This window comes from Falco punctatus (assembly GCF_963210335.1).
Source record: "Falco punctatus genome assembly, chromosome: 10".
Taxonomy (NCBI): Eukaryota; Metazoa; Chordata; class Aves; order Falconiformes; family Falconidae; genus Falco; species Falco punctatus.
Window position 1 is genome coordinate 18,004,436 of NC_137590.1, and position 23,025 is coordinate 18,027,460.

The 23,025-nt window shown below is 40.7% G+C and overlaps 1 protein-coding gene across 5 annotated transcripts in view; it reads left to right on the plus strand.

The window, feature by feature from the left end:
* RMDN3 (regulator of microtubule dynamics 3) overlaps positions 1 to 23,025 on the plus strand; it is a 44,834-nt gene that overhangs the window by 5,847 nt on the left and 15,962 nt on the right. For all 5 annotated transcript variants that reach the window (XM_080405041.1, XM_080405039.1, XM_080405042.1 and 2 more), the window contains exons 2-6: positions 117 to 312; positions 971 to 1,111; positions 5,228 to 5,495; positions 7,063 to 7,165; positions 8,243 to 8,303. In XM_080405041.1, the coding sequence (XP_080261167.1) occupies positions 117 to 312; positions 971 to 1,111; positions 5,228 to 5,495; positions 7,063 to 7,165; positions 8,243 to 8,303 (769 nt within the window). The remainder of the gene's footprint in view (positions 1 to 116; positions 313 to 970; positions 1,112 to 5,227; positions 5,496 to 7,062; positions 7,166 to 8,242; positions 8,304 to 23,025) is intronic.

The following is a 23,025-nucleotide window of genomic DNA, read 5'->3' on the forward strand; positions in this document are numbered from 1 at the left end:
CGAGACCAAGCCTCATCTCCTCCCTCTTCCGAAAACAAAATTGTGCTAAGATATCCCAGGTAAGGTCCTTTCCTGTTTGCATCTAATGAACTTTCTCTCCTCTTGTTTTCTTTAAGTTGTGCCCAGATTGCCAGTGCCTGCAGAGGCGGAAGATGGTGTGATGTACGTGCCTCTCCTAAGGCATGACGAGCAGGTGGATGTGCTGGAGCGCCTTGACTTTGTGGTGAGAAATATTGCAGAGCTAAGAAAAGAAGTGGAGGAGCTACGAAACAGCCTGCAGCACTTAGCGGCAGAAATCGTTGGTGAAGTCAGGTATCGACTCTGCCCTTTTTTGTCTTTTTCTGCTGTTGCCCGTATTTACTCCATAGCATGGTAAACCAGCCATGACTATGTTAAATTTAAAATACAAAAGTGGCAAAAGTGTCTCTATAGTTTCCATTGGCCTTGACCTCTGGTGCGATTAACGTAAAAAACCTGTATGTTTAGCCAGGGTTGTTTTTCTTTCTTATGGAGTATTCAAGTAGTGACAGTTGCTTTGTATTCTAGACCAGAAAATGTATTTGTTCTGTAAATGTTTGTCTCTTGCTGCTGCTGTTTTCTCTCTGACTGCTGCCAGCTGTAGGTAACTTTTGATACAGAATAAAAAGTCCTATATTCTGCAAGGTGTTTCAGGATTCCTTTGTCTTTGTTCATTGAGGAAATCGGAGGAATACATGTGATATGATTACCCCTTTGTATATGGATTGCATTTATGAATTGTATGTGGACCAGCTCTGTGGGTAGACTTGCCTTAGCTGTAGAATGCAGTGTTTGTATGGTAGCAGAGTGTTTGTATAAGCAGGAGTAAGTCACCTTGTGAATTCTTTGGATATAAAGCAAATTGGATATAATCTGCTAGAGAGGAAAATGGAAGTGAAATAGCAGATGTTTCGCTATCAAATGTTTATTTATCTTTTTGCCTTCCTCAAAGATCCCATCTGGAAGAAACCCAGAAAGTAACTCGCCGGAGGCGGTTTCCTAGAGAAAGAAGGGATTCCACAGGCTCCAGTTCCATTTATTTCACAGCCAGCTCAGGAGCAGCCAACACGGATGATGGAGAAAGTGAAGGAGGGTAAGCAGAGGACCAAGTTAGAAGCAGCTTTTAGGGGCTTTGGTGCCCAACTACTTAGGCCTGAGCAGTTTATAACAGAAAGGAAGGGATTTTTTTCATCACTAGGTGTCTGTCACCCTGGTTTTATGTGCTTTTATTACACGAAGTCCGTGACTGCCAGGGCCAGATGGAGAGAAGTGCAATGATTCTGACTTCCAGAGAAAGGGGGGAAAGAAGAAAAAAAATAAATAGTTTTTGAGGGTTATTTTAAGCAATAATTTGATTAGGGAATTTCACAGAAAGAAGGGAAGTAGAAGTCCAGCCTGGGACTTGAGTGAGATTTTATAAATAAAATTTCCATACAATAATATATTTTAGAATGGCTGGAAAACTTGAGAGAGTTAAAAATATATTCCAGTTAACTAAAATGTCTTTGGCTAGGGTATTTCATAATGGAGTTTTCTCAGTGTCTCACACCAAACAGTTGTGTTGCTTAGGTCTTAATAATTTGAAACCAGGTGAAAAGTACTGTATAGTTTAAGAACACCTATAAAAATTACAAAGTAAACGCAAGTGTACTCGTATTAGATAGATAACAAGAGGTCTGCTGCTTACATGTATGTGACTGAAGTCTTTCCGATGAAACGCTTCTCTTCTGTGCCTTAATCAGATGAATTGTATAGCTTTTGAGGTGTGTAAGCGTGTTCTAAAACATGCAGTGCTGGCTGTATGTGCTTTCCCAAGGAAGTTGAAAGGAAATGTAACTTAACGAAGGAAGTTAATTATAGTACTGAGAGCAAGGCAGGCAGAATTTGGGCATGACGTGCTGTTTGGTAGCAGCTAAATGACCAGTCAGCTGGTGTGTGCTGACACTTGGTAGCACGGGTTTGTAATCAGGGGACAAAGCAGCCAGTGCTGTAGCGGCATCCTAGAACAAAGGACGTGGATCCGCAGGAAAGAGGCGTTGTGATGGCCAGAGAACTGTGGCTTTTTAGTATTTTATCTTTAGTAGCTGAAGTGGTGAAGCAGGAGGGAGCTGATGTGTGGGTGTTTATGTGACGCAAAGTTAGGGAGTAAGTGGTTCACCGTGGTGTAATCGATAACAAGGCTGCATAACAAATTTTAAAACTTTATAGTTGGTTCTGGAGACAAGACCTTGCTATCTAGATAATGAAAGATGCATCGAGCCATCAGGGTGCCAATGCATTTTGTAAAGCATGCTGAAAACAGTGGTCTTACTCAGTGGATGCCAGCTGTAGGTATCATCTGATTGTTAGAAAATTTTAAGTCATGATGCAAGCCGACAACAATTCTGAGGTTCAGAGAAGGCATCATCCTTGGAGGACCTCAAGTGGACTGTGGAGCAGGGATTTGTTTTTCTGCAAAACCTCATTACTTAATTAAAATGTGATGATTGGAGGAGTTCTTACTTTTTGTTTAAGATCTGTTATTAGGTTTAATGATCAGTGTGGAGAATCAGTGCATAAGCAGCTCTCATCTAACTTTAAAAAAATTCTAGTAGTATATAATTTCTTACTCTGGCCTGTGCCCTGTGCAAATAGATATAATAATAGTGTTTGGGACGAGCTGCCTTTACTATGCAATATTGTGTTTTAGAGATGTAAATACTAAAATTTCCTAGTAGAAAATCAAGGTAGGAAATGTAAATTTTGGAAAAGACTGGTTTAGCTTTTTAGCAGCCACTGGGAGGAAGAATGAGACTATTCTCAACAGGGAAGTTTCAGCTGTGTATTCATTTCTGACAATTGGATTATTTTAATGAAATTCAGAAAGAAAAACTCACATTTCAGCTTTAGTTTGTAAACCACATGGACATAAGCATCTTCTCAGATTTCATATACAGTTCACAAAAATCATGATGAGCTTTCAGGAGCCCAAAGGTCAGTCTTGGGCTGCTTAATTTCTCTATATTGCTTTGGCACTGCCTTGGTCTTTTGGGCTTCTCTGCCGCCTCTGTCCGTGTGCTCTTTTGTTCCAGATAGTGTGTTTTCGTTTTTGTTCAGAATGTGTGCTAGCCAGAGGCCTCAGCATATGAGAACATTTAGGAACTTTCCATCATTGTAAACTTGAGAAAACAGGCTGATAACATTAAATCCCTTAATCTTTCTGAAAACTGTTGAGTTTATGAAGTTACATACGGTAATACTTGTCTTTTTAAACTGGCAGCAACTTGCGTGAGCTGTCTTGGAGAAAACACATTTTTGTGGTGAAGAGAAAAAGTGTAGAGGAGCCGTCCATCGCTGCCTGTTTTTTAAAACCGTATTGTGTTTCAGGAGTCATCAACATGGCTCAAAAGTGTTTTTCAGCTGAAATATTGAAATCTTTGCAGCTGCCAGTAAAATGTTGTAGTGAGACAGTGTCACAGCTGTGTAGCCCACAATTGTGCTGCACAGTCGGTTAGGACAGGAAATAGGAGAATTTGAGGAGTTTGTGTTTAAGTACCGAAAATGAGGTGGTCTAGAGAGCTTATAATATCATTAATCTTAAGAAAATACCAGGAAATTAAGTTTCTAATGTGGAACAGAGCCATGCCAGTGTCACTTACCACTGTGTCGCGACGTTATCCGTTAATTTAGTGCTGCCTGTGTAATCTCCAGCATGTCGTCTTGTAGTGCTTGCTTTCCTGGCTTTGCAGTGATAAGGCTGACTCTTACTGTATTTCTTGTCTTAAAATATTTCACTACAGAGTGGTGTGTTTTTAAATTTATGGGTGAAGGTTGGAGGCTGTGGTGAGTGAGGGCATATGTTTACCTTCTATCAGAGGGGGAAATGCTTGAGCATTATTGATGGTTCTCAGAAAATTGAAGCTTTGATAGCCAAAAAGCTAAATATATATATATATTTAAATATATGTAACATAGTCATTATCTATGTGTCGCCAAATTACTGTAACTGCTTTCTTCAGATATGGACTTTGGTCACATATCTTTGCCTCCAGACAAAGGCAGCTTCACACACAGAGCACGGGGCTCTCCCTCAGCCAGAGCAAAAGGGAGTGCAGCTGTAGTTACCGAACGCCCCCAGACTGCAATGGCTTTCAATTCTAGCAGAACTTGTAAAGTCAGCTTGGGCACAGTTTAATTGGGTAACAATTACAAACATCCCCTAGAATTAAGTGTTTGTGGGTCTTGAAGTAACTTGCTTCAGGAAGAGAGCTTTCTATTCAGATAAACCAACAAAACCCAAATATAAATTAAATTACTGTCTGACTTGCGCTTACTCTTCAGTTAAAAATTTGCAGATAAATGTGAGGGGGGACAAATAAAGAGTCGTTTTTAAAAATAAATTAGTTTTGTAAGTAGATACCCCACTGCAGTGGTGTCAGTCAATGTATATAATGCTGTTTTAAATTTCTAGCTTAGGTGCCTGTATATGATTTGGGGAGCTTGCTTTTCGCTGTTTGCAGAAACTTTGATCTGAGCTTTATCCTGGTTCCGTTGACTAATTTAGCAGCTAATCATGGCCTGGGCTTTTGTACACGTAGTGGCTCGTCTGCTGTCTCCTTGCTGGACTTCTTGCTCATGTGAAATAGTTTTGATCACTCTCCTGCTGTCCTGCACCTTTTCACATGTCGGTGTGAACAAGCTGTTTTGTATTTAGCGCTCAGACAAGATGATGGAGGTACTAGATATTGCCAAAACAGCTATTGTGTCTGAAATTTCCTGGAGCAGGCCAGAAACCTCAGGCTATATTTTCCACATGGGGGTGTGTGTCAGATTTTTTGTTGAAATTCTCTTTTGTAATCCATACGTTTAACTGAGTTGTCCTGGTTCTGTTCTTAGTTGTTAATTAATTCTCTTACACTGACGTTAGAAGGCCTAAGAGAAGCTGTTAGGGTGTGCAAGTGTGATGTGGACACTTGCGGCCGAGTTCTATTTAACTTTTGCGGGGGCCTTCTTTCTTCAACTTTTTGAGGCTGTGTATATTACATGTGAGATAATGATCAGTGTGTTATTTGAGACACTTGGATTGTACAGAGTTCTCCAGGATAAACTAAGACGCTCCTATTAGGAAGAGTTGTTTTTTCTGTACTGTATGTATAAAACTGTATAGGCTGCACAGCATCTCCTCAAACTAATTTTGCATTGTGGGGTGGTTTTTTTTCCCCCCTCAAAGGTACACCACAGCCAACGCTGAGTCTGATTACGACCGGGAGTCTGAGAGAGAAAGTGAAGAAGGGGAAGATGAAGTGAGCTGTGAAACAGTGAGAACTGCGCGACGGGATTCCTTGGATCTCGTCAACGAGGATGAAACGCATTTAATCTTAGATTCCTCGCTAGAGGAAGGACTGGGTCAGCTACTGCAGCAGGCTGACCACTTGCACAGTGGGGATGAGCAGGAGAAGAGAGAGGGATTCCAGCTGCTGCTGAATAATAAACTGGCGGTAAAGGTTGCCTTATTATATTTTCCAGCAGTGATTTGTGTTTTCAGCTAAATAGCTGGGAAAGAGGAAATTGCACATCTTAGTAGGGTCCAAGGCCTACACAACATCTGGGCCAGCTTCCAGTGGCCCACTTCCTCAGGAGCAGCTTGGGAGCGGGCTGAAGGCCAGAATTGTTTTTTTGCAGCAGCAGCCAGTTTCCAGTTGCTTTTCAGTCTTGGAACTCCATGTCTCTTCATGTCATTGCTTTCCCTGAGTGAACACACTGTACATGTGTAAAATAACAGTGCTGTGTGTCTACAGTAAACACGGCAAATGTTGTGAGAAAGTTTTCCCCGTTGCAAATGCAATGGCTCGATCTGTATTCAGGAAACTTGGCCCTCCTGAGGACTGCCCAGGGCACGCGTGTGGTGGTTCATGGGATAAATAAGTAGCGTGTTCAGACAGAAAGGTTAGGCAACACCTATGTGTATGTTAGTTAAGGAGATTACAAACCTGGATGGTGCAGGTGTTTTGCCACCTTAAAGAATGTGTCTTTTTTTATATCACATAGGCAATGGGAATCAGTCCCCTGATTCCATGAATGCTGGTGCTGCCGCTGGGGTGTGGGGATGTGGTGAGGGGCAGTGGCAGCTTTCTTGAGCTGTTGCAGGTGGCTCACTTAGACCTCTGGCCATGCACAGCTGATGCACTCGGTATTGAAATGTGGCTTGGAGCCCCAGTGCAGGCGTGTCTGTACCCGCTGCACTTGTGCTCTCAGCCTCTGTTAGTACTGTGTAGCCAGCAAAGGAAACGTTTTGGGTCACCAGCTTTTTAAAGAGCAATACCTTTTTGGCTCCTGTATTTCCAGGAGGAGCAGAAGGAAAGAAATAACAGACAACTGGATCAGTTCTTATTTCAGGTAGTTCTGTTTTTTCCCTTCCCACCAGACCTGTTGGCTTCTGAAATTCTCTCATATGCTTTTTGGGGTGATTCTCCCACTTTCTTTTCTTTTATTTACAATACTATCACAAAAGAAGCCAAATTCGTAAGTGGTTGTGTTTTAATTTTCTACTTTTTTTTTTTTTTTTAAGTTTGAGTTTGTCAGAACATGCCTGCTTAAAATTTAGCAGTACACCTACTGTACCATCCCAGGTTTAAGATCGAGGCAGGATGTGAAACTGCTTGGATGTGGACTGAGGCACAGAAAAAGTAAAATTCAATTTGTGAATTTTAATTAAGGAAGTAGTGAGGTTTAGGGTGATTTCCACCCCCATAGTGCCTTGAGGGTACTGGGGACTGCTGAAGAACTAACCCCAGTATAGCCATTAGGTGGAGGGGTTCCCTGTGAGAAGTCGACAACAATTGGACCGGTAGCAATAGTGTAGCATTGGAAACTTAATTAAAAATTTGGGCATCCGTTTTGCTCTCTTGTGGTTCTGCTTCAGTTCTCATAGAGTTGGGCCTTTTAAGGTTTCAGAAAATGTCTGTGTGACTTCTAGTATGTGCACCCACTTGATTTTTCTTTCTCGTGGTCTTTGTCAATGGCAGAATGGGTCTTGATATATCAACGTTTATGTTTTTACTGCAGTATGCAGGCCAGAAAGAATTTCTTTGGCGCCTGGCCCGAGCACATAGCGATATGTGCGAAATCACAGAGGACGCAGATGAGAAGAGATCGTACGCATCTGATGGTAAGGAATTGTGTATTTGAGGCAGAGGAAGGGGGTGTTCATAGCTGACGTTACACTTCAGATTTATAAACACTACTATTGCAAAAAATGTGGTGGATTTATGTTTTTTCTTGTAATTTTTTTTCAGGTAAGTAGCTAGCAGTACTGTGGTGCTGTGTGTTTAAAATTTATGCTTTCTGAAAGATACTATAAGTAGACCAAGGGCTACTTATAAGTGTAAAAGTTTGTCAAAGCTATCATCCTGTGTGGTATTAAACAAGTTTTGCTGTAATGCATTCTGTTTTTCTGTATTGCTAACATGTGCAGATATAAAAAAGAAGCATATTTTTAAATGCATATTTACTTAGAGGAATCAGTTTGGTTTCTTTCCCTTGTTGTTCTTCACTATCTAAAACGTGGTTTGTTTGCAAGGTTGTAGGTGGGTCAAAATAAAACAATAAAAAAATCACACAGTTAAGGTGTGCAATAAAAGGTACGGTCCTAAATTTCTATCCTGTTTATTATGCACTTAACTATGGTTACTTAATACTGTATCTAATAGAATTATTCTTTTCTGGAAATCAGTGTAGCCATTTACTATTTACATATTACATTTACATTACACGAAATTTTAAGTGCTATTTTGATAGTTGTTTTAGCCTTCGCTAGGTGCTTAGTTTTCAGCTTTTTGAGACTGCAGGCTCTTGGAGGAGAGAGGGAGAAGTGGGGGTGGGTCCTGGGTCTGAGGCTGTGAAGCGCTTCAGAACAAAACCACTGAAAGCTCTAATTAACTTTTCTTAACATGGTGTGGAGGATGTTTTCACGATAGGTAACTGTACTTCCAAATGAGGTGAAACCATGTTGACAGGTCAGCACAGTTTGCTACTGTACTACAAATATGCGTGATCTCTTTGAGTGGTCTTGGATGTTCGGTATCACTGCAAAAGCAGGAAAATTATTTATGGGATGTTTTCACATGTATTTTTTTTAATTTTATTACTTTTATGCCATTGTAGTATTGTACTCTTTAACAGCTCCAGAGAAAGAAGTTAAGGGGGAAAGCAGCTGAATTTCTTACCTCTGACCACTTCCTTGCAGGGAAAGAAGTGATAGAAGCTGCCTTACAGAAATGGGATCAAAGTGCTGAGTGCCATCAGTGGTATGTAACTTTTTACTTCTTGCTTTTCAGAAGTATAGGAAAAGGACTTAGAGATTGTTGCAAGCTGAACTGTATTTAAAAATTAAAAAAACCCAACTTGCTTTCTCTTACTTGGAGTACACTACATTGATACTGTTTTCTGTAAAAAGCCATTTTTAACAGCTTTGGTTAACTGGCATAAGTAATGGCTTGACAGATGGTAGGTTTGGTTGTGATTATAGTAATAAACTTTGCATGGCTTACGCCAATTTAATGATGAATTTCTCTCCAAGATGGCCAGAAGAGCTCCTGAGCAAAAGCTCCCAGATACAAGAACGAACTTCTTTGGCTGCTAACAACAAATTGTACCAAGGCTTTTGTGACTCTGCACCTAAAAAATTGATGAACTTTGGTGGTGGTAGTGAGGGATGAAATTCCAGATGAGGCTTGGAGAAACAAGCTGCTGACAAAATGAGCTTGAGACTAGTAGGTGCAGTATGCTCCATTTGGTGTTCACCAGGCTAAATTGAGCAGAGTAAACTGCATATATTCTTTGGGCTACTTGTGGTTTAAGTGCAATGTTTTGAAAAGGTGAAGTGAAGTTTGTTTAGAGGCTTTCCTGGGAATTGTGCAGTTTCCCTTTCTGAGAGTGGAAGACAGTAACTTGCTTAGCAGCTGACTTCTGGGCCCATGTGTGTGCCTGGGGGTGGGATGCTGCAAGTGTCTTGGCGCAGAAACAAGCTGAGCCCTGTCGGCCCCGCTTTTGATTGTGCAAATGCTGGGAAAATGCATATCGGAGCGTCCTGTTCTGTGCCCGGTGCCCACGGGCTGCCAAAGAATGCTTCATGCAGATAACTTGCAGAGAGCTAGTTCCTCAATTTGAGAGCTCAGTATGGTGAGGCTCTTTATTTTCTTTCGAGTCCTCTGCTTCCTTTGGCCCGTCTTCAGCCCCCCCGCCCCTAGAGTGATGTATATATCCTTCAAAGCCAAGCTCACAGCCAGCTGCACAGCTCTTGGGGGCAAAGTCTTAAGAGTTACATACTAAATATGAATGAGGTTTTTCCTTTGTGTTCCTCCAACATTCTTGGGTTAATTGTTGGGTTTTATTCTGTTACTGACATTTTGATAATGCTCTGCTGCACAGGGACGCTTGCTTTATGTCAAGAGGCGATTTATTTCCCTCAGTCAGCTAGGTCTGCGAGCGTGGGCTTAGTGGTATGCCAATGGTCTCATATTCATCTTAATCCTGGAGTAAGGAGGAACGCCATTCTTATCAGACAGCCTTCTACATCTTCTGGAGAGTGTCTTCTGGCCTGGCACTGCTGCATTCTGCTCTTGGATGCTGCTTCTCACTCTGCAAAGCACTCTGGCTTTGAAATGTATTGAGACAGCAGCATGTGGCACTTTGTTAATTTTTAATTTTTTTTTATTGGTGCTAAAAGGTGAAATGATCTGCGGTTTAGCCAAGCAAGGTGTTCTATGTATAAATGCTGTGGCTGGTTAGGATTTCAGTCAGATGTAGGCAAAAGGGAAGGTACCTTGCCCTTTTCAGGAGCCTGAATGAACAGGCTTTGGTTGCAACTCATGTATAGGATTGAAAGGATTGCTGCTCTTTTTTTAAAAAAATGCACCAAGAGAGTTGTTAGAGCAATACAGATATTTGTAGTGATAAAGGAATATGCTTTTCTGGTATTGGGGTGAATTCCTTGATGAACAGTGTTTATCAGCAGTTATTGTGAAGGATTGATGAGATGTGGAATAGACTAAAAGATAAATTATTTTTTTTTAATGGAAATTATTGGGTAAACAGGATGCTAAATATCTTTACCAAACAAGACCTGTGCTTTTCTGAGATGACAAAATTTATTTGGAGGATCGTTTTGGGCTGCTACCATGTAAATAAGTGCCTTTATCATCTTGAAAAGATGGTGTATTTTAGCTCTTAGTAATGAATCGCTGTTCTCAATTAAAGCTTTGATATGAAGGAAGAACAGTGGAACAGACAGCGTGACTAATTTCTAGCAGATTATGGTGTTTGGCTTTGTCTACTGCTTAACATCTTGAAGGAGTGGGTTTTTAGTTGCCAGGTTGAGTCTTAATGTTTGCAAGGCATTTTGATACTCAATAGCCTGCTATTACACAAAACAAGGTTCTGCTTCAGGGTATATTGATAGCTTGGCTTTGTAATTCAGGTTTATAGTGTGCAGAAGTAATGGCTGTAATGTAATGTTTATTTGTGTGTCTCCAGTAGACAATCTCAAGCCGTTTGAGCTGAGATGTTGTCAGTGCCTCTGTTACAGCCTATGCCTGCCTCTTCCCACGGGGGTTTTGGTGAAAGAGTGCACGGTTCTTGCCCTATTAGACCTGTCTCTTTTCCAAATGAGGTAGGGCTTCTGCATGTACATCTTGCTTTTAATTCTAGAGAGCAGCTGCAGCAAGGGCAGTGGGAGAAAGGAAATAGCAGAGCAGCATGTGGGAGGCATAGAATTTATTGGAAATAAATATGTAACTACCTTTATCAGTCACAGAAAGAATTATTTTCTACCATGAATAGAACAGGAAATTATTCCCTTTCCAGCTCTGTACGGGTCATGGGATGGTTGCAAGCTGTTTTAATTGCAGACTTTTTATGCTAATTGAATTTACCCTGAGAAAAAAAATTATTGCTCATGAAATAATGCTTAATAGATGAAAAGTTACATACATATGAAAAATGTAAGGTAAAACATAGTCCCAAAAGACATTCTAGGTTGTTTTCCCTTTACTCAAGTAATGGGCACATTGCTCAGAATGACATGTAGTTCACCATGTTCTGTGGTAGCGAAGTTTAGGTAAATACAAAAAAGCCCAAAATTGAAAGAATGCAATGATTGCTTTCTGTCAGCCTGCCATCCATAGCTCCAGGTGGGAGAAGCACAGCAGTGAGTTCATGGCCCTGATGGAGCTGTTCTCCGCGGGTTCATGTAATCTTGTCTCAGCCACTTGGATCCTGCCTTTCCCATACCATCCTCTGGTATAGATCCCGTAATTTAACATGATCTGTGTAGAAGCAAACAGACATGCTTACTCTGTTTGAAATTGCCGGTAGAGGTGTTAAAGCTTCTTTTGGTTTTGATTTGGTGCCCTAGCTCTTGGTTTATGGAGAAGTGAACCGAGAATGATTATTCACATTTCCTTTGTAAATTATGGTATTATTCTGTTGTATTTCTCTCATTAGTATCTGTTTCCTTTGCTGAAGAATCCCAGTCTTTATCATTTCTTTTCATAGGGAATCATTCCATTATTTCTCATCACCCATGTTATCTTTCCCACATTATTGTCTTTCTACCATATCTTTTTTTCAGACAAAAGGATGGGAATTCACTGCAGAACACAAGTTGTGGGAGCAGCATGGATTTGTGTAATACTAATGTGATGATCCTTTTCATTCTTACTTCCATATACAGTAGTCAACATTCTCTTTCTCTTTTCCACAATGTATAAACGGACATTTTAATAGAAGTATTCCCAGTGATTTTAGCATCTCTTCTGTGTGATACAGGCTGTGTGAAGGCTGTGATTGTGTGTAGGTATCATTAGGGCCGCATTTCTTCCTCTGTGCATGGCTTCATGTTGACCATAACTTTCTATTTTATCAATTGCCACTCAATGCTTGTGGATCATTTCAGATGCACTTGTGCTGGTTTTTGGTGCTTATTCATTGTTCTCTATGCTGTATTACTTGCTTCTGTTGCACAAATCATTCCCTGTTTTATTGGCTTTAAGGTGTGATGCTTATCAAGCAAGATAGAAGCTACTTTGCATACAATTGTTGTTGCAAGTAAAACTTTTTCCCTCAGTGCCTCATAGTTATTGCATTAATGACTGACATGTAAAAGCAACAAACAAAAATAACGTTTTGAACAAGAAGGGATCTCTGAGTGCTGGCGAAGGCAGCACTGAGCAGAGCGTGACTGGCTGCAGCTTCAGTGTGTTTTGTGGCTGGATGATTTGATGGCTTTGGCAGTGTGATAATGAGTGGTTTCTCAAGAATGACAGAGAAAGCAGTAAGTGTCTGGGACTATGTCTGGACTAGCTTTGGGATCTGCCCAAATATGAAGGAGAGCCCTTTCATGGATCTCTTGGGTCTTCTTGACATTAGATTTGGTACAAAGCTGTTATTGAAATCGCTTGCTCTTGGAAGCCAGCTGATCCCAAGAGAGCCATCTTTGCAGAGCTGGTCAAAACAGAACCGAGATTTGATCAGGGCTACACAAACAAGTCAGCCTTTGTGCAGTGGGACTGATCTCTGGCTCTGCTTGCCTTGTAGGCGCCACTTAGGAATGCAGAACTATGTGAGAGTTGTGTTGGGCATTTGATGTATTTAGTACCTTTAGAAGAGACTTGTGTATTGCAGGCTGATTGATACTATACCAAGTGTTCTTAATGACTATACCAAGTGTTCTTAATGCCTGTATACCTCTGTCTTTATTACTTGATTCTTACTTTTGATATAGACAAAGTAATTCTCTGTTGTAATAGTAAAAGATCTCTGAACAGATAGGTATTGTATCCAACTAAATTGATTACTCCCTTAGCTGATGTCAGCTCATGAATAGGAGGACAGAGCAAGTTTGCAAGTCTGTTCTTGATTGCTTTCAGGGGTGGATGGAAGGGGCATTGATCATTGCACAAACCTCAGCGGTTTGCTGCTTAGGCATGAATATGTGAGAACCTCACAAATGAAGTGAGAGAAACAATCATGGCCTTGTTAGAATCCCCTGTCCATTTCGGTGTGGCTGTTTGCAGCAGGACTGCAAGCACGTAACAGCGGCTTTAGGGATCAGGGGAGGATAGCAAACTGTGTGTTTGCCTTGGCTTCTGCTCCTGTTGTTAATAGAAATATTGGAAGTACAACCAGAGCAGCGAGGGATTTCAGAGGTCCATCTGGGAAAATTTTTTCAGGTGCTTAAGTTGAATATTTCACACTAGAAATTAAATGCCATTTGCTGGCTGCTGAAAGCTTTCATTGCAAAAGTAATAAGCTTTGGCTTATATTTTATTATATATGTTATAGAGAAGTGGGAGTAGGATACATTCGTTGGTTGGATGAGCCTCCGAAATGTGCCCTCTCTTCTAAAGACTGTCACTTTGGAGTGACTTGCACACTTGATAGCCACTGAACTGTGTACCAGCCCTTTTCAATTCTGTTGGTACATCTGGCTGGCTGTGGGTAGATACCAGTTTTTTGAAAAGTGACAGCATTCCAGATACGACTTGAAGATAGCTTTAATTTTCTCAACTGGCAGTGTTTCAGGATTTAGCTCTTGATGGATTGCTGCCCAGATCTGGCCAACATCAAATTATGTCTGGATTTATGAACTGAACATTTTCTGTTCTGCTGGTGGATTAAACAGGGAAGTTACTGACAATATAGATTAGGGGCAGAAGCAAATAGGAATAGGCATTAGAAAATATTTCAGAACTCAGAGGAGGAAAAATAGCATGCAGCCTGATAGCATCCCCCTGACTTGGGAGGGTCCCTCCCTTCCGCACTGGTGTTGGTACCCTGAGGTATCTCCGTGTCCCAAGCCACGGAGGAGTGGGAACACCAGAGAGGAGCCAAAGAAGAGGAAGTACTGAAAAGCAGGAGCAGGGACAAAAGAAATCTCAGCAGGGATCAATATTCCCTCCTTCTCTTGGAAATAGTGAAGTAACTTGACATTTACAGTCTGGGTTGCTTTTTATTTGTTAGGCGTAAAGAAAAGAGAAGTTCTGGGAACTAAGACCTTAAGATTATGAGTATGTTTGTAGAAAGCTCCTCACAGCACAGATGATAATACTACAAATGTGGTAAGCAACTCAAGCACTACAAAAGGCTTCAATTTGCAGCTCTTCTCATCAGTGTTGATGCAGGTGACTCCTTCCTTGAAAGCGCTAGTAGTTCCTGCAGTATTTTTTTTATATATATATAGTTTGAACATCATGCTTGGCTCTGTCTGGGTTCTTTGCTGGTAGCTCTTGGGAGGACAGCTGAAACTGTGTCTTACTAAAACCAGAGGTTTAAATAAGCTTGAGGTCACCCCATAGAAATTGCATCTTCAGACTTCACTGGGGATGAATACATTTTGTTGTACGAAGAGAACACATGGTCCTTTCCTATCACCTCCCTCAGCAAACTAAAGATCTTCAGCAGATAAAGCCAACATAGAAACTGAACAAAACTGAAGACAAATTTTGTGTCCTAGATGAGGTAGCTAATGAAGAGTTTAACTCTTTGGGGATCAAGGAAAGACAGATTTCAGTGCAGGTAGAGAGGGGGATATTTCAGCCTTTCTTTTCTGTGGCATTCATTTGAATTTTGACTGAAATGACTAATGAAAATTAACTTTGGTTTTAGCTATGTGCCTGAGTAGACTCCTTACTGCCTAACACAGAACAACATAATTTGCCTGGTCGCTTTGGAACCTGAATATGTTGATAAGAATTTGAGTATGAAACAGAGCACTGGTCCAGAAAGGTGTTTGGTTTCTAGTGTTTAAGGAATCAAGAACACAGAGTTGGGAGGGACCTCCAGAAAGTCATCTCGCTCATCATTCTGCGAACCTCCTGTTGTCATTGCTGTCTCATGAACTCTATCCAACTTGTTTTGGTTTTTTTTCTTTGTAATTTGTTACTTAGAAATTGTATATAGTACTTTAGCTGAGGCTTGCTAGTGCGGCATCATGTTATTGCCATCGGCTCCTTATGATGTACTGTAACCTTTTTAAGTTTTCTCAGCAGCCCCCTCCCTCTCTTAATTGATGAATTTTCTAGCATATGCTGGTCTGCAGCCTATTTTAAATTTAATCTCTACTATATTACCCAACTTAATGGAGTTATTTAATAATATCAGTGTTGTCAGGGGATTTTTTTGATACTCCATTCAATGTCCATTTGTTCACAGTAATTTTCAAAGAACAGTTAAAAGCAGAAGAATTAGGGTAAAGGAGACTCGGGTAATTAATCACTCCCAAACAATTTCATGTTTTTTTCTGATGGATGTTCTTCAGAACAGTTTAGACAGACCTCCAGTGATGAACCTCCCATGTTCACCCTCCAGTGAAATGCAGATCAACATTAAATCGGTTACAGTGATACCATCTTTTCTTTGTTTGCTTACAGGAATGTCACAAAAAGGATGCCAATGATCCTAGAACTTAACATACATCAGTCTGTCTTTTTTTTTTTTTTTTTGTCTTCATTCATTTCTCTAAAAGCAGGAGGTGGAGTTTATTTTGATATTCTTTTCTTGTCTCTTACCGGCAAGACTGGGAATTCAAGTTGCTAGAAACTTCTGTATCCCATCTGTTGGTGCAAAGCACAGAAATTAAAGACAGTACCAAGCATCTGAGCAGATTTTCTGTCTGTAACTGGAAGCAGTTTTGAGTGATCACCTGAATTCATCCTGAGATTCCTAGGGCTGCACTTTTTCAGTCTTCCAAGTTGAGGTACTATTTTAGGTGATGATCTGCTTCAAGGTGGTATGGGAATTAGTTTGTGTGTGTTGGGCTTTTGCTTTCACCTCAGAGTATCTTGGTCAAATAAAGTAGTCCTTGTGGAACTGATTGCTGTTGGAGAGGGTGAGGCTTTGCGTGTGTAGTAGGCTTTGGCTGCTTTTGTAGAGGGATAGGGGTCGTCATGAATTGCTTCTGTTGTGTGTTCTTCTTGGTTCCACTAGAGCAAAACTGAGCAGTTTGTTACTTGGCAGACATAAGCCATCATCTGCCTCTGCTGTGCAATAAGTAACAAAAATAAAAATAAAAAAACCAACAGTACTGTCTCAAAAAAAATTAAGTTTTCATATAAAATAGTAAAGACCTTCATACAAATCCCTGGGCATTTGGGATGCCTGTTCGGCTGGCAGTGGGATGATGTTTGGGCTGCTATAGCTGTGGCTCTTGTGCATTCTACTACCGAGTCAAATTCATATGAGGTCTCCTGCAGTTGTGTAAGTAATGCTGAAGTCATTCCCAAACTGTCATCCGGAGCAGTCACGAGAAGCCTGCAGAGGGCTTTTTGCATAGTTTTGCTCGCAGTTGCCACATCACTTCAGCTGGAGCTATGTACGCGGTTACTTTTTCCACCAAATTGTGCAAGCATGTGATAGAGGACAGCTACTTAAAAATAAAAGGTTTGGAGTGGATCTGTGGGAGTTTTAAGAAATGATACTTTAATTTTTTTCCACTTTCTCACCATATGTACATACCTGCAGTTAAGATCAGTATACCAGTCTCTAGATGAGGAGATACACAGTTCAATTATGGTGTATTGAGCAAAAAGTTCACACTTGCAAGTGAAATAATTATACCGGTAAAAAAAAGAACCAAACCACAATTCCATGGTATTCCCAAACTAGCCTGTCTAGGAAATTTCAGGGGTGAAAAGAGGAATAATAATTTTTTTAAAAATTAGTAATTACACTTCCAAATAATCGTGTATGCCAGTTAAATCTGAGAGGTCCTGTTCCCCTGAGTTAGATACAAGATAAATAGGTTTCCTTGAGCTAGCCATTGCTGGATGACACTCTTGACATGAAATGCAAGAGCTTTAGCAATTTACAGCACCATTATTTACAGTTTTAGAGCACTAAGTGAAGATAAATATATACAATTAAAAATTTTGAGGGAAAATTTTTACTTGGTGAGTATACAACATAGTAAATATCCAGAAAAATATGGAGCTGTGGAGCTAAGAGCAACTGGCTGTTGTGAAAGCTGAAAAATCTAAGATGCTGAGAGGGAGGGAATGGCATATATGGCTGTGTGGTAACCAAGGTAAAAATTCTTAAGAAGAAAAAACCCCCAGACTTAAGCAGTTCATAGTAGCTGCGGATAAGAATGTTTTCCCCCCTGCCCAAGAACATACTGTGCAGCAAAAATCTGTGGGATTTTGGATTATTTGATATACCCAAAATTATAGCTTTTTTTAAAACTAAAAGGATAGAACTACAAAAAGTCATATAGGAGGAGAACTAAGAAGTAATCTCATTTAGGTGGTAATATCCAGATACCTACTATGTTTGTTTAATACCAGGATGCAAATTCTACTACAGAATTGTTGCGCTGCGGGATGAGTGTTGAATGTTATAAAAACATAAATAAATCAGATATATCAACAGATAAACAGAGGATCTCTGTGAATTTAAATTCCATGTAGAAATAGAAAATGTGTTAACATTAGTTGGCTTGGATAGTGACATACAAGCTAAAGAAAACTATGGAGCTCAGAATATCTTTTGGGGCAGAATTCACAATAATGTGAGAAGACTATTCTCCTTTGTGCTTTCCCCCAAGGCTTGATAAGCATGTCATGTTGGAACATAATGTAGCAAATTTTTTTGTGGGTTTTTTTGGTTTTTATTTTTTTAAATAAGCACCATAAAAGATATGGTAAGATGATGATAATGTCCTGGAGTGTTAAAAGCAGTGAAACGGGTCTTGATTTGGCAGTGAGCAATGGATAGGGTCTGGTTCAAGGTGTTACAAAAGCAAACCCACTTTATAGTCATTACCATAAAGTACTGAGATAGAACATCCTTGTAGGAGCATGGGAAGGGTTTCGATGCGTAGTGATAACTTCAAAAGAAATGAAATGTCTATGAGGAAGCTTGAGTACAGGAAGAGCTATAGGAATAAAGTGCTTGCAGATGATTCAAAGCTTGTTTAAAGGCAGAGTTTTAGAGGTTCAGAATAACTAATAAGCTACTCATGAACGAAAATAAAAGAAGCCTTTAATCATAGTACCTTTTTTATTTCCTTTAAACAGCAGAGGAGACTATTAGGACTACAAGAAGACATCTTTCAATGTCCTGTGCACAAAGGAAAGCAGAACAGGGAGGGAAGTCTAGCAAGCTAAATTAAAATCACTACTAAAATGTTTCAGAGGTGGTAAAAAACCAGAACTGTTACCAGAAATTGAGAAATACTAGCTGTGATACATAACTAATGGCTTAAATTTGCATCACTGAGAGCAATAAATGTAGTGCTGATCTTTAAAGGGTAATTAGATGATCAAGGAAACTAACAACTCACCCAGCTTCCTTGCCTGCCCTGTCACTTAAAGCTATTTTAAATATAAGTTGGAGGCTAATAGGGTATGCCACCTTCACGAGAAAACGCAACTGTTATACAGAAATGTCTCACAGCGTGGGTGAGGGTGCCAGCCCACCAGTACTGTGTGCTTGGAGTTTCAGAAGTCCTGGACAAATTCCGTCGTGCAAGTCTCTGAGTGGGACTGAGCTATTATGAGTAAACAGCGTTGGCTGAATAGCAAGCTAAAAATGGGAAACAAGGGAAGATGTGCTCTGCTTTCAGAGCTGGCGGAGGTTACCAAGTGTGCCAGGATGTGTACTGTTAAGCATATTCATAAACAGAGCGAAGATGTGAGCTCAAACTGACTTCAGAAAGTTGCAGAAGGATGTCTTCCATCAAATCAGTGTGCAGGTGGTGTTGGTAGAAGCAAAGTCATAATCACAGGTTAAAAGCATTCCTAATTATGCATGTACAGTGATGGTCTTTTAAAACAAGAGAGATTGTGTCTTAGTTAAGCAGTTATTTGAAAGTGTTCACTCCTAGGCATCAAAGGGCAAAGTATGGGTTGAAAGAGGAGAACCAGGAAAGCATCTTTATTCACGGTGCACATCTATAGTACATCTACATGGCAGTTTCCTTTTTGGAATAGATAAAATATCAGGAAGGTGATAAGAATGATTAAAGGTATAAAAGAAAGCTTAGAGGAACAATTAAATAGACTGGATTTTTCAGCTCCAAAGCAAGTGAGCTGAACTTCAGGTTCCTCATGAAAGCCTTGACAAAGGCTGGGTGCTCTCCCAGCTTTGTGAGCGATGGCTCTGCACCTTTCCCCATGTTAAGCTGTTTCCAGTAGTGCGCACAGAAACAGGATAGTGGGCCAGGGTGACCTCTGGCTTGATCCAGCATAGCTGCTCTCACGTGGCAAAATATTTTCAGGCTTCATCAAAAGGTGTGCCAGGAAAAATAATAATATAGCAAGTATGGCAGGTTTCTTCTCTTTAGAATAACTTGTCATCTCTGTAACGGGCAGTTCAAACAAGCTGTGCAGATTTGATGTTCAGTGACCTTGGTTGGAGTGATGCCAGGCAAGATCTAGAATATTTCGTTGACACTTTTCCATGCAGTACCTGTAGCTCAGGTGGCCTGTGATGTGTTGAAGCTTTAATTATAATGTAAGACCAAGCCTGCTCCTGCTCTGTAGGAAGCAGAAGCCGATCTTCCCCTGGAAGGCTGCGGTCCCCAGCAAGACTTCAGAGGAGGAGCTGCTGCAAAGTCTTTCACACAGTGTTTTCTTTTGTAGGACTTAGTTTTCAATTGTAAGGATAGAGTCTTAAAATGGCTTACCCGAGATGTGTGCTCTTAGGACAGTGGTTCAGGCAGTGGCTCTAGCCACATTGCAGGTAGTGTTTAATTTATCAAGACAATCTAGTGTGGCTCATCAAGTATGAGGCTGCGAGCACCAGCAATGCACAGAAAATCAAGTTTGCTATCGCTGGCCGCCTGTTCTAGAGTGAGGAGCTTAGGTGTTCATGTGAAAGGAGCTTGCCGTGCCCAGGGACTCTCAGAATATTTGAAAGTTTGGAACACAGATGTGTAAAGAATTTCTTTCTGCAAGGAGGTGGTGTCAGGCTTCTGAAACACAGAACCAAAGCAAACCCTGGGCAGATGAAGCACGAACAGCAAACCCTGTACAGCAAAGCTATGTAATTATGTGCATGCAAAGAGGACTTCATCTTTACCTACTAACTGTTTAGAAAGTGTGAATGACATGGATGTAGTGCCCCGTGTGGATCATTTAAAGGGTAAGACGTTTGATGTCTCAAACCTCTTTGGGCAGTAGCCAATTTTCAGAATATATTAAATGAAATGTTATTAAAGAGGCAGTAGAAAGCATCCTGAAAAGTGTTCCTCTATACATACCTGGGGGTTTTGGTTGGTATGGGCGTTTTTTTTTGGGGGGGGGGGTTGGGTGTTTTGGGGGGGTTTGTTTGGTTGGGTTTTTTTTTACAATTTAAGAGTAGCTGTAAGTATTTTTGTGAGTCAGAACAGAGGTGAAGCCAATGTTAATCATGGCAGTTTTTGATGTGATCCCTTAGTGTGAAAGAACATGTATAAAATTTTAATCCCCGTGGAAAATTGAGACAGTGACAGTAGAAAACCAATGTTTCTTTAATCTAGAACATGATTTATTGTGCTTAAATTTCTAGCATACATGCCATCATCGTCGATTACCCTTTTCAGCAGTTCTGTACATTACAGGTTTGCTATCTCTGCCTAAGTCTTGGGGTTTCTTACACCTCAAACTGGGCTTTTATCTCCCATGTCAAGCCAGCGGGGCTCTTGATGAATTCTTACCCTTATCTGGGAAGATGTATGACCAGCAGTGAACACAGCAGTGATGTGGCTTTCTACAAAGTAAACCAAAGTTTATCGATACTCAGCTGGCACACAGCCAGACTTACGCTGCTGGCCGGGCAAAGCCAGGCTTAGACTTCGGACTTGTGTGTGGTGGGAAGTTAATGCAGAAACTAGGTTGTTCATATAGAATGTAGAAACTCTCCCGTATGGATGTTCATAGCCTGTAGGGAAGGGAGATCTGGTTGTGCCACTGGAGAACAGGGCTACTAAGTATAGCCAAATGGGGAATTATTTCAGCTTAACTGATGCTCTGTGAATTTACACCCTGGCCTCCTCGCTGAGCTCTCCATGCAGACAAAGCCTGGAGGAATACTTCTGCCTTCCTCGTGTTTTCCTTCGATCTTGTCTCCCCTTAGGAAAGCCCAAGCTCTTTAAGACCAGACAGTCGTTAATTTCAGGTTAAGTCACTGGGGATTCTGCTGGCTCTCCCAAAGTACTAATTCCTAAATTAATGATTATTTTAATTTTTGGTGTGTTGCAGTCCAAGTACTTTCATGCTACTTATCTGTCTCCTTCTTGTTCTCAAGTGAAGAGAGTAGTCAGTGCACAGGAAGGTGAAAAACTGGTAATGCTCATAAAAAATTGGAGGACTTCTAAATTCTTTTATAGAGATGTGTATTTTGGAGCTTTGTTTCTCAGATCATTTACTTGATAAAGGGTTTTATTCTTCTAGCTTTTATCTGACTCTGGTGGGTGAAAGTTGAGCTCTGAGAAGGATTTTTAATCTTCTTGTCTGTGTATGATAAAACTTCTTTCTTGATTTACTGGCAGTGCTGCTTGAATGACACTGAAGAATTTTTACAAGCTAGCCTTGATCTGTTCAGTTCACAGCTAATGCTGATTGAATAGGAATGTGTTCTAGCTCATTAGTTTGTTGGGTGTTGCAATGAAAAATTAGTTAAATATGTATGAAGCAAATTTTGATGTCAATAAAAGGAAAGAACTTTGGTGCCTTCATGCTGTTGTCACTGGTCAGACTTTCCTGTTTGGCTCATCTTCAACAATACAAAGCACACTCTATTTCACTTTTATCAGTTGGCTGCAAAATTGCTGCTTCGCCTCACTTCTTTCCCCTTTTCCTTTTATTCTCCTTTGCCTTGCAGTTTCTTTTTAATTTCCTGATTATCTAATGCAGAGAGAAGCACCAGCACGCTCGGCTAGCGAGTCTTTGAAACAGTTAAAAGAGATAAGAGATGTATTTGGGTTGGCAAACCATGCTGGCCATGGAGCTGGAGGTGCTGGGCTGTGCTGAGCTGTGTTTTGTGCTCAGAGGCCAGGAGTCCTGCTTCGATGGGAGTCAGCCAGAGTGCAGCATCGAAAATGAAGTTTCTTCAGAGCTCTGTGTCCCAAGCTTGGGGATTTAAGCTGGAAGAGCAGAGGGTCTCTCATCTGGTAGTATCTGCTTCCACAGAGTTTATTTTCTAATAAATGGGGAAATGTTACTGAGCTGAGATTCATACGGGAACTTGCAGTTTGACCAGTGTCAGCAGCGTAATGAGTAGTTCTGGTTAATAATTAGTCAAGGGATATCATAATACAAGGATTTGGTAACTTCCGAGACATCAATCTGCACAGTGCTTCAGAGGTTACATCTTGTTTACAGAAGATGAAAATCCCCTTCCCTAACTCATTATTTTTAATCTATCCTGTTACTGCCGGTCAGTCCTCCTGAACTCAGCAATGCCTCTTGTGACACTCATCCCAAGGCGTTTCACCAGATGAACTAGAATAAATAGCTCCAACAAGCCAAGCTAAACAAGCAGAAGAGAAAAAAGCAGAAAACCATGTTGGTACTGCTGAGCGAGGAAGGGAAGCTGGGATCTGAAGACCTCCAGAGCCTAAAATCTCAGAACCGCAAAGTCTTGTGTATGAAAATCACCCGCAGGCTGGTGCCATCGGACCTCGAGGCACAAGCTGAAAAGGAAGGTTCACGCAAAGGGCTGAGACCAGCAAAGCTGGGTTGAGTAGAGTCATCTGGGACTGCAGGGAAAAAACAGTTCAGGCATCTCTTAGCATTTTTTTTTTTCTTTTTTAAAAAATTATTTTATTTTCATGACACAAAGATAGGACTACTGTTTACTGCTTATTTTATGTAACATCTCGCCAGGCTGTTAAAAAAAAATCTGGTATTTATATTTCTTGACAGCTGCATATCGCACCACTTGATGTTTATATGTTTGGCGGAGAGATCCGACTGAACTAGCTCAGTGTCCCGTTGGACTTGCTGCTGCTTTGAAGGGGCTCGTTAGGCTTTTGCTGGGGAAGGATGGGGT